Source organism: Octodon degus, unplaced genomic scaffold (genome assembly GCF_000260255.1).
Source record: "Octodon degus isolate 3935 unplaced genomic scaffold, OctDeg1.0 scaffold00104, whole genome shotgun sequence".
NCBI lineage: Eukaryota > Metazoa > Chordata > Mammalia > Rodentia > Octodontidae > Octodon > Octodon degus.
In genome coordinates, this window is record NW_004524680.1 from 9,557,218 (window position 1) to 9,572,523 (window position 15,306).

General features: G+C 45.1%; 1 protein-coding gene across 3 annotated transcripts in view; it reads left to right on the top strand.

Annotated features, from left to right (window-relative positions):
- Positions 1–15,306, top strand: part of Fam135b (family with sequence similarity 135 member B) — a 266,786-nt gene that overhangs the window by 162,116 nt on the left and 89,364 nt on the right. For all 3 annotated transcript variants that reach the window (XM_023723955.1, XM_023723957.1, XM_023723956.1), the window contains 2 exons: positions 3,667–3,840; positions 9,436–9,562. In XM_023723955.1, coding sequence (XP_023579723.1) covers positions 3,667–3,840; positions 9,436–9,562 — 301 coding nt within the window. The remainder of the gene's footprint in view (positions 1–3,666; positions 3,841–9,435; positions 9,563–15,306) is intronic.

Sequence of the window (15,306 nt, forward strand, 5' to 3'; positions counted from 1 at the left end):
CAATCTTCCCTGACTCTGGCTTCCTGTTCCTCTTAGCTAATCTTCCTGATTTCTCCTGTTTTCAAAGACTATTCCATCTCTATTGTTGTGGCTATCTGTACAACCTGGGGCATTGCGTCAGAAAGGATCTGAACCCAGTCAGGACCTCTCCTGAGGTGTCAGAGACTTCCTGGTGCTGATCATGAGTGTGGGCATGTGTGGGTGTGCAGCTGGTAAGGCTTGGACTCCAGGCTTCTATGAGGATCTGTCCTTGGAGCTGACACAGTGTCTAGGCTCAGCAATGTGAATTTTGCCCCCTTACCTCCATCAGGTCTAGAAGGTTGCCTGGTGCTCTCATCACACACATTCCCCCCATGGACAAGCAGTAGATGCTTAGGAAATCATGTCTATAAACCAGGCCTGGAAGCACACACCTGTGACACCTTTAGGGCTGGAGTCACACATCTGTAGCACCTGTAGTCTCTGTACTTTGTGAGACCTAGGCTGAAGTGTCATGAGTTTGAGCCCAAAGACCCTGTCTCAAAAAAAAAAAATGTTTCGTAAAGGGTTAGAGAACAATAGGTCAGTACCAAGGGTCTCACTTCAATCCCCGGCACTGAAGAATGAAAATCATATCTATAATCTCAGAATCAAAACCTCCGGTTCACTTGTTCTCATGTTTCCCTCTTACCTGGGGTCCCTTTCACACCTCCCTGCTACCCACTGTTCTTAAGCCCACAAGCTTGGGAGGCTTCTATCCATAGCTCCCTGGTGGACTTCTGCAGTTAGCCACAGAATCCAGCTATGAACTTCAAATGTAGCCCAGACTATTGTATGAGAAGCTTCAGTGATAAGCCATAGTGGTCATAATAAGTAAGACATTCTTGCCACCAAAAGAGTGGTAAATGATGAGCATGGGTATAGGAAATGGCCCAAATTATAAAAGTATGCAGCAGCTGCATCCTGAAATCTGGGATAATTTATTTTTTCTAGCTTGGGTAGCCTTGTTCATAATGTGGTCAACAGTGTTAGATCTGTTATGAAGATTAATGGAGACAATACATGTAACAGGCCAGAGCATGGCCTGTGGAATAAATGTCTTCTTCCTTTTTGTCTTCTGAGACACAAGTCAGGCCAGACTTGAACGTGTTGCTTCTTCTGCTTAATACAAAGCACTTAATAACAATCAGTGCAGAGGGCGCTCATGAAACATAGGATTAGCTAAGAGGAACAGGAAGCCAGAGGCTGGGAAGATAGATAATGCCATCTTTTTTCATTTTCATAAATTGGATTTAAGGATGATAAGGCATCCATGGCATATCCTGGAGGCAGACATTTGGCCCAGAAGTTCATCTCTGAAGTATCATTAGGTCAGCAGCTTCTAGAAAGCGAACAGTGAAGAACAGAAGCATGATCGCTAATGCCAGGGTTGGAGGGGGCTCTTCACATGCATATCATTCAATGTTTCTCACGTCAGGTGGAAAGATGGCACTCTCCAGAGACATCGGATCATAAGGAGGGACATTAGCTGTAATGTCTGGATGTACAATATTGTCGTCCTCTTGTGGGTTAAGGCCAGAGATGCTGCTGAACATTTTAAATGTCCAAGGTACCCGTGCTCCTAACATAGCAGGATCGAGTCTCTAAGGCCAGTATCTCCAAGGCCAGGTAGCAGTTAACCTTGCCTGATCTTGTGTGTTCTGCCTCACACTTGTCACTTTACAAGGTGTCCTTGGCCCTTTCTGTTCACGGAGTCAGGAAGTTCCTTCCTTCCTACCACATCCCTTCCTGTCCTCAACAGCTCAGATGCCAGGGAATTCCCTTCCAGGGATAATTCTTCCTGAGTGCCTTCCCCTGATCAACTTCAATTGTATTCCTTGCTAATGCAATTAACTCAGTCTCGGTGGCCATTCAAATGAGGAAAGCTCTTCATCCTAGGTTAAATATAGGACTCTCTGTCTGTGAGCTTGGTATTTGTTATTGTTTACTGTAGTTCCTTTATGATAAGGCAGACATTCTCCTCTCAAAGCTATTATGTACTTCTGGATCTTCTGAATTGAGACCACTCCTCCACTGCTAGGCAGAAAGCTTGATATCCAGGAACAGAATGGCCTATATCCATTTTCAGAGCATGAAAGCCAATCACGTTCATCTTTCTTACTTCTTTACACATGTTGATGTGTGTTAAATTCCTGTTAGTCTGTGTTACATCTTTGCTATCCTGAGATGTGTTCAGCTGCTGGTTGCTCATGCCCCAAGGGGTTTTCTGTGACTCATGCCACCTGTGTCTGAAGGCACACAAAGCAATGTTGAGCGGCAATCAGAATAGGTTGGAGAGTCAGACAGACCTTATCTCGTATTTCAGTTTTGCTTTATGACTTAGAGCAAGTTAATCACTTTATGTTGGCTTTGCTTCCTCTTCTGCAAGTTGAATGATTTCTTTTTTTTTCCTTTTTCCTTTTTTTTTTTTGGTGGAACTGGGGATTGAATTCAGGCCCTTGCACTTGCCAGGCAAGCGCTTATTCTACTGAGCTATCTCCTTGGCTCCTAGTTGAATGATATTGATAAATACCTCACTCTGTGTCCTGGAGCATCATGGGGGAAAGCAGTGTGGTCAGTTCCTAGTGAGGTCTTAAGGAGCTGTCCTCAAATTTATAGTAAATGTAAGTGGTAGTGGCTTTCTGAGACACGTGTCATAGATTCCTCATCTCCACCCCATCAGTTTCTCACTATGGACAGTGCATTTGAGGTCACCCTTGCCTTGTGGCTTAGGTGGCCTTACTGGGCTTCTGTTTGTGCCCAGGCACCAAAGGCCCTGGATGCACAGCCACTGGGATGGTTGGTGGTGGCTTCTTATTTAATCTACCAGGCTTCTACCCTGGAGGGGTAGAAACACTCGCTCTTTACTACTCATGGAGGATACTTATTCTGATTTTCCACACGCTCTGGGTCAACACAACTGTCAGAACTTGAGGCTCATTTCTCCAGTTGTAGACTGGTTCTCTTGAGTACCAGCACAGCTTTATTTTTGAGAAGAATCAATCCCCTTTGATAACCAAATAATCAAAGATGCCAGCCAGCCTTGCCTGCTAGTTGGTTCTCTCTCAGGACCAGATACACACCCTTTGCTTTGTGCAGGAGCAGAGGCGGGAGATCCTTCACAGAAGTGGCCCAGCTGTTGGGACACAGTGTTGTGGGAGCCATCCATGCTTTTGGTCACTCAGCCAATCAGGTGCACATTTGCATCAGCACATCTTTGATCAACTTCCTCAGGATGCTAAATACTAGATTGGCATTGGAGATACTGAGCTATATTAGTTATAACTCCTGTCCTTCAGATGACAGAAAGCACAAGCTTATAAAATTGACTACAGTTTGGGTCAAGAAAAGAGTAGTGGGCCAGAGGGCCAGGAGGGCTGCAGCATGGAGAGTAGCCTTGGAAAGAGTACTGAATGCCCTTGCTGATGTGTGGGCTTGATTTGAGAGCCCAAATCTGCCGCACAGTCTTGGTGGCTTCATTTTCCAGTCCCTGGAAGAATGACCAGTACCAGGTAGGTATTTGTGTTACTGAATAAGGCAGTACATGTATGGTGGCTGGCCTGCTGGAAGGCTGAAATGTGGATCTGTTTGAATGACAGCAGGCACAATCCAGTGTCCCTGACATGAGGTCACTGTCTTGCCTTCCAGGCTGAGGGATGTACCTGGGGCGCCGCTGATCAGCAGCCGCACACTGGGCCTGCACTTCCACCCTCAGAGGGGTCTTCACCACCAGGTCCCTGTCATGTTTGACTACTTCCACCTGTCTGTGATCTCGGTGACCATCCATGCTTCCCTGGTGGCTCTTCAGCAACCCCTGATCAGGTATGAAGTGAAGTGCAGAACCACTGTTAACACAGACCAGAAGAGCTTCCCCTAGGTTGCAGGCCTAAGCATGGGCCCTGCCGAGAGGAACAGAAAGAGGTGTGGTGAGGTGTGAAGACAGTGTTAGGGATCTAGAGGAGCCCAGAGGCTGAAAACCTGAGTGCAACTCATACTGGGAAGACTTTGACTTTGTCCTGGGCTTCACTTTTTTCTTCCAGCTGTGCCTCCATTGAAATGTCACCTGAAATTCCAGAACTACATAATAGCCATCTCTAAACAGCTGTACCTATGTGTCCCATCTTCCTACAATTTGAATGAGTGCCAGTTGGGGAAAAAGCAGGCATGTAGCAAGAGCTTCGTTTTGTTTCTTCTTTCATAAATGGTTTAAAGGCAACAGACCCATATGTAAGGCCTTTTGCTTTCCCCTTCACTAACTTTCCATGAAATTTCCAAGTTCCCATAGAACCCCGACTCTATGAAGTCTGTGAGTGGAGGAACAGTGCTGACAACGGTGAGCACAGTGTGCTGTGCATGGCCACTCATGATGCTCCCAAGATGGCCAAACAGATAGACTTGAACATTTCAAATCATCACCCATGTATTGGTGCAAGTTGCACACATGATAAAGGGGGTAGAATCTTGAGAAATAGAGTGCTAGGCAGGAAAGAATTTCAATTTCCCTTTCCATGACAGTTTTCTGTATGCTGAGAGTTTAAATGGAGGACCCCAGTCTTTCCTAATTTTCATGCCAATGCTCATTGAAGACAGTGAAAAGGAAATGGTATTGCAACCCACAGTGTGAGATGTGATGGCAGCTGCTGCCTCTGGAGTGTCCAAACCAGTGGTGCTGTCCACCAGCTCCAGTCTATTCTGAGTCCTTCTGGCTAACTGGGTCACTTCCAACAGGGGAGGACCAAGACCAGTAATCCCACATGTATCATGTAACCAGAGTACAGATAACAAGACACGTTGCTGGGAATGAAGAGTACATTGGGCTAATAGATAAGGCAGGATAAACCCTGATGGGGAAAGTGTGGACCACACAGGGAAAATTTGTAGTGGTGTTGGCTTTGGACAGAGGAGCTCATGCATGGAAGGGAAAGTGGATGCACACACAGGAGTAGAGAGCACAGAGCGCTGAACAGAGCCAACATCCTGGAGCCATGGGCCAAGACAAATAGCATATGGCCTTCAGTGCTTTGCTGAGAAGTCTGGACATTTTCTTGCCCAAAGCCTGATAGAAACTGAGCTCCAAAGATAAAGGAGATGATTGTTTGAGGGAGTCACTCTTCATTCTGACTTCATCATGTAGGTGTTTGCTGGGGGCCTGCTGTGCTCTGGGGAAGGTGCCAGGTCTCTGCAGCACATGCTGGTACGAGACACCTTGGGTACCCTTTCCTTCAAGTGCAGGGTCACATAGGACTGCATGAAATTAGCATATGGTAGGTGTACTTGTAGCCTACATTGACAGAAATCATTATAATGTTCTTCCTTTGTAGGAACTCAGGCAGGCATATCTGGCCTTAGGAAGTAGCAGGAGAGATAGAGTTCAGAAAGCAGCAGAATATCGATCTTCAGGAAAGCAGAATCCCTAGGAGTTATCTCACTCTGAGGCTTGGCAAGTAGTGCTTCATGCAGAATGGAGGGTGTGATATGTCAGGTGCCGGCAAAGGACATCTAAGGAGGCAAAGCCAGTGCAGAGGGTGTGTCCTCAGACCAGCAGGTCATTCTGCTGAGGTCAGGTGGAGTTCAGAGTGGGACGGGGTTGTTTATCTTGAGCTGGAGTCAGGGCCCTCATTTTCTCTAGCCCCATGACTTATTTCCTGCAAACCTAAACATCTGTCTCAACATAGGAGCAAATAAGTAAGAAAGAAGACTTTTTTTTCAAAATCAGAAGTGGTGACAAACACATGAGTGTGGTGGAGTGTGGCACAGGTGGTAGAAATGTGCTCGATTTAAGGTGAGTGTTGTTGACCTCAAAAGTCAAACCTGGAAGCTGTGAATTGAATAGATCAGCCCCCCCCCCCCCGTAGTAAAAGGCTTGCAGCCTCCACAAAATGCCCATTAATGGTGAGCACGGATTCAGACTGACACCAGTTCAACAGTGGGGTTTTCAGGGTATGTGGGGGGCTCAGGCTAAGGGGGGGGGGTTAAAGGCAGGGGCTTCCAAGAGATCAGGCGGTCTCACGTGGAAGCTCTGTGCCCTGGCTCTTAGCTCAGTTCTCTGGACCATTAGGACTGCAGGTTCACAGAAGATACCAACACAGGTACAAGGAGGCTGCTAGATGGGCTTAATAAGGTAGTGCATATAAAATTCCTGGCCAAGGAATCAGCAGATTAGCTTTTATTTAGCATCCACTGTATTCCAGGCTCTGATCTAGGCTGCATGGCTGGCACTAATAAGCCTTTAATAAATGGCAGATGACTTTTGTCACGGGAAAGGCAGTTCAACTCAGGATCTGAAAGGAAAGCTTCACGGAAGAAATCGCTCTTGTGCTCTGCCCACGCATGAGACTGTGACAGTGAAAAATGAATCTGGGAGAGGAAATTGCAGCTAGCTCTAGCAGTGTAATTAGTGGCACAGCAAAGTATTGAAAATCCATTTGTTTTGTAAGAAAGAGGCACTGAGGGTTGAAGCGGGAGAACGACCTGATAAGACCTGCACTCTGGGAGGATGCCCTCCGCAGCTGAGTGGGCGGGGCTGCTGGTGACATCAGGACGGGGGCCGGAGGACAGGGGGAGGATGAGTCAGGAGAGGACTGAGAGGATGTTCACCACCTGGAGAAGGAGCGGCGAGCAGGCCTCACACTTTTTGCTGTCATATTAATGAGGTGTTGGGGCTGTGGGGAATCTCGGCAGAAAAGGTGGCCTCCGACAGGAGCAGGGCTTGGCGAGGAGAGGAGTGCAGGAGTCAGTGGAGATTGAAAGTTTTCCAGCGATGGGGTTAAAAATAGAGCACTCTCTGGGTTTGCGTCAAGAATTTCTCTCTTGTCTCTCAGCGGCTAAGAACAAAGGGAACCCTTTCAGGTGGTGGGAAACACCTGCCAGATAGGCAAGCACCAGCTCTGCCGGGGAAAAACACTTCGTCACAGCTTAAGTTGAATCCAAAAAGGCGGAAGCAGGTGTGAAATTAAGAGTGAGCCTCAAAAGACCTGTAACCTTCCCAGAAACAGACCAAAGCAAGAATCTAGTTTTTGTCTTTCTAACTGGATGTCTCTGAGCGATTCCCGTCCACCAGAAAGGCTAATCAGGGCTCACAAGATGTATCCAGCAGTTGCTTTTAGTTATCAGTATGCAATCTGTCCACTACATCTGCTTGAATGTTTTTCCTGTTCATGCAGCTGAATGGTAAACTACCTCAACGGTCAATTCTCAACAAATCAGAACAATGACCGTATCCATTTATTATGTTGTATTATATCATATATTATGTTATATTGTCATCCCTTGGTTCCAGGACCCCCACACATAGTGAACTCCACAGATATTCAAGGCCCTTATATCAAAGGGTATGGGTTTTTCTGTAATCTGTGTACATCTTCCTGTATACTTCAAATCATTTCCATGTCACTTATAGTCAATAGAATCCGAATGCCATGTAAATAGCTGTTTATACTTCAGTATAAAGGCCCTTTCTTCCAGATATTGTCAATTCATGCTTAGTTAAACATGTAGAACCCAGGACATAACTGAGGTTTTATCTGCCCTCACTGTGTGTATGAAATAAGGGCTTTTTATGGTTGTCATATTACCAACAATGGTTGCTAGTGTTTACTTCATCCTTACTTTTCCTGGATACTAAAGGCTGCCCTCTGGTTAATCTTAGAGGCCTCACAATGACTGCGAGGCTGGAGTTCTTTATCACCCTGTAACACACGGGGATCTAGAAGCAGCAGAAAGGCATACACAAGGGCCGGGGAGATGGTTCAGTAGAGTAAGCACTTCCCTGGCAAGCACAAGGGCCTGAGTTCAATCTGCAGTTCCAAAAAAAAAAAAAAAAAAAGGAAAGAAAGAAAGGCATGCACACTGCCATGTCACAGCAGACAGGCGTGCTGGGCCTGGCCCCTGCAGGCTGGCTTCAATGGCTGGCTGCTCCCCCCCAATCACTGTTCCATACCTGATACCACCTTTCCATGTGCATCCTTTATACAAAGTCTGTTCCGCACATTGCACTTCTCTGCTCGCCAGCCTCAGTTTACCTCCACTGCCTTCTGCCTAGTGGTTTGTCTTTTTCCCTCTCTAGATCAAAGTGTCTTTAAGGCGGGGGCCACACCTTATCTACCTAATTCCTAACATGCTGCCTGGCGTGGGATGTGAGCCTGATATTATTTTAGAACATAAATTAAACAGAAATATAATATTAACTTTATCTTCCTATCAATATTTTAAGCAGAGAATGAAATCTCTCCACAGTTTCTTTTTGTGAGCAGGTGTGGTGAAGCTGATGCCACTTAAGGCAACTGGTTATCCAGACACTCCGTGCAGCAGAGTTTTTAAATCCTAAGGCGGTGGGGGGGGACTATAACACAGGTATAAAATAGAATTCATAATATGAAGATCAACACGTAACAATGAGCACAAATAGTCAGTACAAGAGAACTGAAAGAAAAAATAAGTGTAAGCAGTCTCTCTTGATAGATTAATTAAAGAAAAACAAAAAGGTTAAGGAAGAGGAGATGGCTATAAGCCCAAATAAGATAAAAGCAAATGAGCACAGCACCTCTCCTAATCTTTTTTCATTATGAAATCGATGGTCGCTGTTGCACTGTGTCTGCTGATTTTTACAGTGAATCCTGTACAGGACAAGGTCTCTATTTTCGTCTGTCAAACAGGTGATAATACTCCCAAATAGCGTGGATACAGTGAACACTTCATTAGTAGGGACATTTGGAACATTCTTCTAGACTGCTGCATGGAGTTACTGTTTTGAGTTCTTCTATAGAAAGACCCAGCGGCAGTTCAGGGAAGGCCACAGTGAGAGGGCTCCCCACACAAGGTGCACCTCAGAGGCGCAGAAGCAATGGCCTGTGGCCCACCTGCACCTCTGCTGCTGGCCCAGCTCCCCATCTCTTGATGATGCAGCCCTAGAGCTCTGCCTCAGGATCTCTGAGTCCACTGACGGGTACCATTGTTCAGTCTGCACATTGGACATTTCTGTGCACAACCCACGGATTCAAAGTGCACATGGCCGTTGAAACACATGGGCATGAAACTGCCAAAAGACCCTGTTCAGACTCCAGCTAGAGCAGTGGCGGTAAACCTTTTAAAGACTGCGTAACCAAACTGCAACCCTAAACCTCTTATTTATCACAGAATGCAAATGGGGAAATCAAACCTGAATACTGGAATTTTAGTTGAGCAAAAACAACTGTTATCTGATGCTGGGCCAGTTTGGCTTGCTTGCCTGCAGAGAGAGCTCCAGGTGCCAGCTTCCTCGTGCGTGCCATAGGTCCCACAGGAAGAGGCTCCCCACATGAGGGGATCTAATTTACCCACCCTGTGGGCTTCCCAGTGATGCCCTTCACAGGGGCAGAGCTAATGGTGCCACTGCCTTTGGTACAACCTGTCTCTCCTTCTTATTCTTCTTCCTTTTAGCTTTACTCGCCCAGGAAGAGGATCGTGGCTCGGTAAAGCAGGCCCAGATGCAGGTCAAGATCAGTCCATCATCTCCCTGGAAAACTTGGTCTTTGGAGCTGGATACTGCAAGCCAACTTCCTCAGAGGTAACGTCTGCTAGGGTCCCTTAGAGACTCTCCTGTTTCATCCTCACTATCCATGCCTTCATCTTCACATTGTTGCAGATTTTACCATTTGCATTCCTAAAATCCAGCCCTTGTGTGGGCTCAAGGCATATGGTCCTTGTGCAACACCTCCTTGATCTGGTCCACTTGGAGAGGTTGGTCATTTGGAGGGCAGGAATCTGTGCTCTCAGACTATGCAGTGACATTGATTTGTTGGCATTAAGTCATGTCTGGTATGTTTCATAGAGGATTTTAGGAGTTCATATTGCCAAAATATTCTAGAAGCTGACTTAGCAGTCACATGATAAAATTTAATGTTTTGTTTTGTTTTTCCATTTCTTTTCCTGGCTGTTTCTGGGGGTGTGTGGCAAAGCAGACATCTCTGTCTCCTAGAAGTTTCAGGAGAGTGGCTTATTTGTGGGTGCTCAGCATTGAACTTGCTTGCAGTACTTAGCTCACTGGGTTATTTTCAGGTGACTTGCTTCTTTTCCTATGCTTTTCCCATTTGGGTTCCATCCAATAATGTGGATTCAGTGCTGTGCACCCACCTCCTACCTTCCCACCAGGCAAGGCTGCCAAGCAAAGAATAAAATCCACTCCCATGTTCTCCTGGGAGCAGTGCGTGCAAATCCCCAAGAAGCCCAGAGCATTAGCAAGCAGGCCTGGAAGGCACAGAGAGCCTGGCCAGAGGGTGAGGACACAGGTGTCCCTCCTCAATAAGCACTTGCTGGTGCATGCATTTGCAGAGTGAGAGTGTCACAGTGAAATGAGGGGACTGGCACAGACTCAAGAGGCAGTGAGAGGGACAAGGTGTGCTGCGTCCTTTCATGCCAGCCCAGATCCTGCACCCTGTGGCCCTATCTTTTCCTGCTGCATCTGGGACTGTTAACTCAGAGTGAGTCGAGCAAGCACTTGTGCTCCTTCCAGGCTCCAACCCGCAGCTTTACAGAAGCCCTTAAGCTGTGCCATATCTATCAGAGGAAGACCAATGTCAGCCTTGTGGGGTTGCTGAAAAGGTCAAATGAAGTAACATGGAGGGCCTTAGGCATGGAGCCTAGGGCAAAAATGTCCAAGAAAACTCCCCTTTGGTGTTATTGTTCTTTTTATGTGTCCAAATAATTAAATAGTTACTCTAACACCTCCTGTTTGATCTGATGGAGAGAAGCCTTTAATGTGGTTTTGGTATTAATATGTTGTGTGACCTTAAGCCAGTCACTAACGCTGTCTAGTTCTGCTATGCAAGAAGTATGAAAATTAGATGAAATCTTCCAGGAGGTTTTCTTCAGCCTCTTCTCTGTTGCTTTTATTGCAGTGCCCTTGCATATGCCAAATATCTCTCGGGCACTTGACCCATAAATAGTGCATCGGTGCAGTTTCCAAGTGAAAGAGAACGAATAGGAGTATGAATACTCGTGTGTGTGTGTGTGTGTGTGTGTGTGTGTGTGTCTTTAATCTTCAATAAAACCTGGAGTTTTGAGTTGTAAAGTATTATTATGTATCTCAAGACCCCACGGGTATAGGATGGACAGAAAGAGGGAATTATTTCAAGGATTTGGCTCTCACAATTGTAGAGACTACAGTGTCCAAAATCTTCGGGGTAGGTTTGCAGGCTGAAATTTCAAGGAAAGCTTGCATTCACATTCAAAGGAAGTCCTCTGGCATTTTCTTCTCTAGGGTAAATATGTCTTTCTGACTAAGGCCATCTACTAATTGGATGAGGCCCACTTACATGACTGAAGATCATCTACTTTCTTTCAGCTCTACTAAATGCAACATTAATCTCTTCTAAAACATACTGTTGCAGAAACATTTGACTGAGTAGCTGGGTACTGTGGCTTAGCTGTCCGAATTGAAGTTTAGCACAACCATCACCTCTAGTCAATCCTTAGAGTCAAATAGGCTATCGTTGAAGACCAAGGATGCAAAGTGTTTGTGTCACGAGAACCCCATATCCTCAGCCCAGGAGGACTGCCCAGCCCTTGACACTGCACTAAGTTGGGTTGCCTGAATTCCCAGAATAGGAAGGACTACGTGGTAGAGAGAAACACCTGGAGGACAACACCCTTGTCTTCTAGGCAGAGCCCCAATGCACTCCCTCATGACGTATCTCCAATCTATCATTTATTTGTCCCCTTCTTTATTCTGGTGTCTATGTTCTCCAAGGGCTGTGAGGAGGAATAAAATTCCCTCCCTGCTGTTAAGGAGACCTGCAAATTTTTGTGTGAGATGAAGAAATTAGTTAAAATATTAAATCTCACACAGGTAGAGAAGTAAGGTGCTGATCATGCCAGCTCAAACTTTGGAAGCCCTACTCTCACAGCAGGACTTCACTGACCATTTATGCATATGGACTTTTTCCATTCATGCAATGCCCTTTTAGTATATTTCCTTTTAAATGAGACAGAGAGGTTATTTTCACCGTCACACATCTGGGCAGGAGTCAAACTGCAGTTTTAACCCACAGTGGTGATGGTAACTCTGACACTGACCACCAGGTCAATGACTAAACAAGTGGCCTGCATTAGCATGCCTTCTTCCTTACTCTGAGCTCCACTCAGGCAGGGAGTGTTGCTGCTTTATTAACTTGTGTATCCCTGGTAGTAGGTGTATGCTCAGGAGACCATTGTGGAATGGCTAATGTTGGAGGTTGTAGATATAATTCAAGGACAAATAGGTACAGGAGAATGAAGGCGCCTGTAGCAACGGTGTTAGGCCACCTCCCTGTCTCAGCCACAGACCAAGAAGTGCTCCACATGCTGCTGGGGTGGGTCAGCTCCACCTCTGGTAAGAATGTTGGCCACCAGTGTGAGATGCCCCCTCCCATTTGTGATTTAAAAGACAGTCTTCTAAGCAGAGGTGCTCACGTCTTTGAAAAGTTGTCCAAGGTCATTTTTTTATAATCATTGTTCTTTTAAATTGGATTGCAGAAAGATTCTGAGTAGCGTTTCCGTGAAGCGTGTAATGCTCAGCTCTTCCTGTGTTAGGTGAGCTTGGCTTCAGGGCTCCTTTCATGCTGAACCTTTTGCCCAGGGTAATGCTTTTTCACTGATGGTTGGTGTGTGTCTAACAGGACAGACTGGAAAGGGAAACTGAGGCACAAACCTGACTTCCGGGTTGAAATTTCCCTCTCACAATCTTTGTCTCCATTTTATTGTATTCTCTGCATATCAACTTTTCTTTGAACATGTTTTCTCAAAAAAAAAAATCCTCATATCATTTTCATGAGGATCTATAGTCCCAGGTGTAAGATAGGGGAACCCACTCATTGCTATTGTTAAACATATCACTGTGGGGTTTCAAGACTGTGGTCTGTCTCACAGTAAAGATACCACTCTGCTTTATGCACTGATCAAATACAAAGGCTGAGCAAAATGTATATACATTTTAAGGAAAATAAAAACATATCAATATTTCAGCACTAACTTTATTGAGATATCATGAGGCTAATACAAATTACTTTTGATTATAAACATATATTACATTATAATTACACTATAAGACATGCTCAGAGGGCAGACCACTAGCTTCTTGACATTTATTAGTACAGCAAACTGCTACATGGGAAACACTGGCCATTGAAATTGCTGCGCATGAAGTTTTAGTTTTTTCTCCAAGGGCTGGCAATGCTGTGGGCTTCCCTCAATCTACCACATTCTCCAAGGTTCCCCATATGTATGTCACACCAAGTATTAAAAGAATCATCCAGGTCCTCTTTTCCTGAAGTGTGCACACAATCTTTAGTGGTTTTTGTGTCATGTCTCTAACGCTGCGCAAGGAATTAGAGACTTAGCAGGAGGAAGTGCTGCTGTGCCTTCTGGGTGGGCAGCTTCACTTCGAGAGCCCTCAGTGTCCAGCACAGAGCTGATAGCAGATGCGGGAGCTGCTCACCCAATGGTGGGTGAGTAACTAAAGGGAAGATGCTTCTACTTACGTCCTCTTCCAGCCACTAGAAGTGCCCACAGCTGACAGCCATCGAGCATGTCCTAGTTACCTTTCTCTTGTTGCTGAGACAGAGTATCTAACAGCCACAGTTAAAAGAGGGAAGATGGGCCAGTGACATAGCTCAGAGCACTAATGCGCCTACTCAGGGAAGCTTAGGCAAGTGCAAGGACTATTCGATTTCTGGCACCACATGTGGTGCCATCCCTGCTCCCAGGGTGGGCTGAGCCAGCCACAGAGACCAGGCATGGTGGCACTTGCCTGTAATCCCAGCACTGTGGAGGCTGAAAACAGAAGGACCACTACAAGTCCAAGCTGTGTAGTTAGACCCTGCAACAACCAAATACATTTAAAAGATAAATAAGAGGAAATATTTATTTTGGATGACAGTTTGTAAAGGTTTCAGTCCATAATCATCTGGATCCAAAGAGAGGTGGTACAAGGCAGAGGGGCAGCCATTCATGGTGGCAAAAGACAGCAGAAGCAGGAAGAGAAGGGAGGAAAGGACAAATCCCTTTTTGTTGTTATCTACAGGCAACCTTTCCTAGGGCAGATGTAGCATTCACAACCTTAATCCCACCATTGTAATAAAGTCAATTGCAAACTTTAGATTCGGCCACCTCTAAAAATCCTATACCTCATCACCATTCTCCATCCACGAGAAGTGCCCATAGCTGAGTCTTCAGGGGGGCATCTGGACACAAACCAAAAGGCACAACACTCATGGTGCATAAATACACAATAGCTTTAGGAACCTACAGACTATTTTAATTTCTTTTAAAATCAGGAAAAATAAATAAATAGAAATACGTTCTAGTCCACATTGTGTTTATTGAATGCCAAGGTAATTATAAAAGCATAATTTGAAACAATTGCTTTAGGGATAAAAGTTCCTGTGAAGATCAATCTACTGTGACCACCAAAGTCATAACTTGGCTCCCAGAGTGCTTACTTCTAGTCCTCCTTTTTTGTCTCCTGTTCACAGATGGAAGGAAATAAAGCCTAGACACATTGTAAACCTGGAATGTTCTTTGCTATGGGTGCTGGGTTATGTTAAATTCGTTCAAATGCTGTGATGCCTAAACAAAGACTGTTTGATGTGGACATCTGCATGTGGGGCAGTAGATGAATGCAGGGAGCTGTGGTGTGCAACATTGCTGAACAAATAACTACCTGGGAATGGTTGGACTTTTTAGGAAGCTGTCCTCCGGGTACATTCACACTGTTGTCTTTCATTGGGTTGCTGTTTTAAGTGAGTGTGGTGATACATACCTGTAATCAATAATCTTAGCATACTGTGAGGCTTAGGCAGCAGGATCACAAGTTTAAGTCAGACTACTAGGAAACTTAGTGATTTATTGAGACCCTGTTTCAAAATAGAAATAAATGGCCAGAAACATAGCTGAATGCAAAGACTCTAGGTTCAATCTGTTGCACCACATCAAAAACAGCTATTCATATAAATATATATTCATTCTTGCATTTTATATAATAAATGTCAATAACTTTGGGTGGATTTTCAATTCTTCCAATTGGTTTTTATTTCTATCTTTATATGAGTACCACATTGTTCTAATTACTATATCTTTGTGATGTGTTTTGATTCAAAAGTATGATCTTTCTAGTTTTGTTCTTTTTTAAAGAGTGCTTTGGTTACTTGGGCTCTTTCACTGTTCCACGTGAGGTTTGGCAACATGATATATGATCTAAGCCAGTTGAGAACAAATGCCACATAATTCAACTTATATGAAGCTTCTAATGTAATCAGGCTCCTAAACACAGAAAGG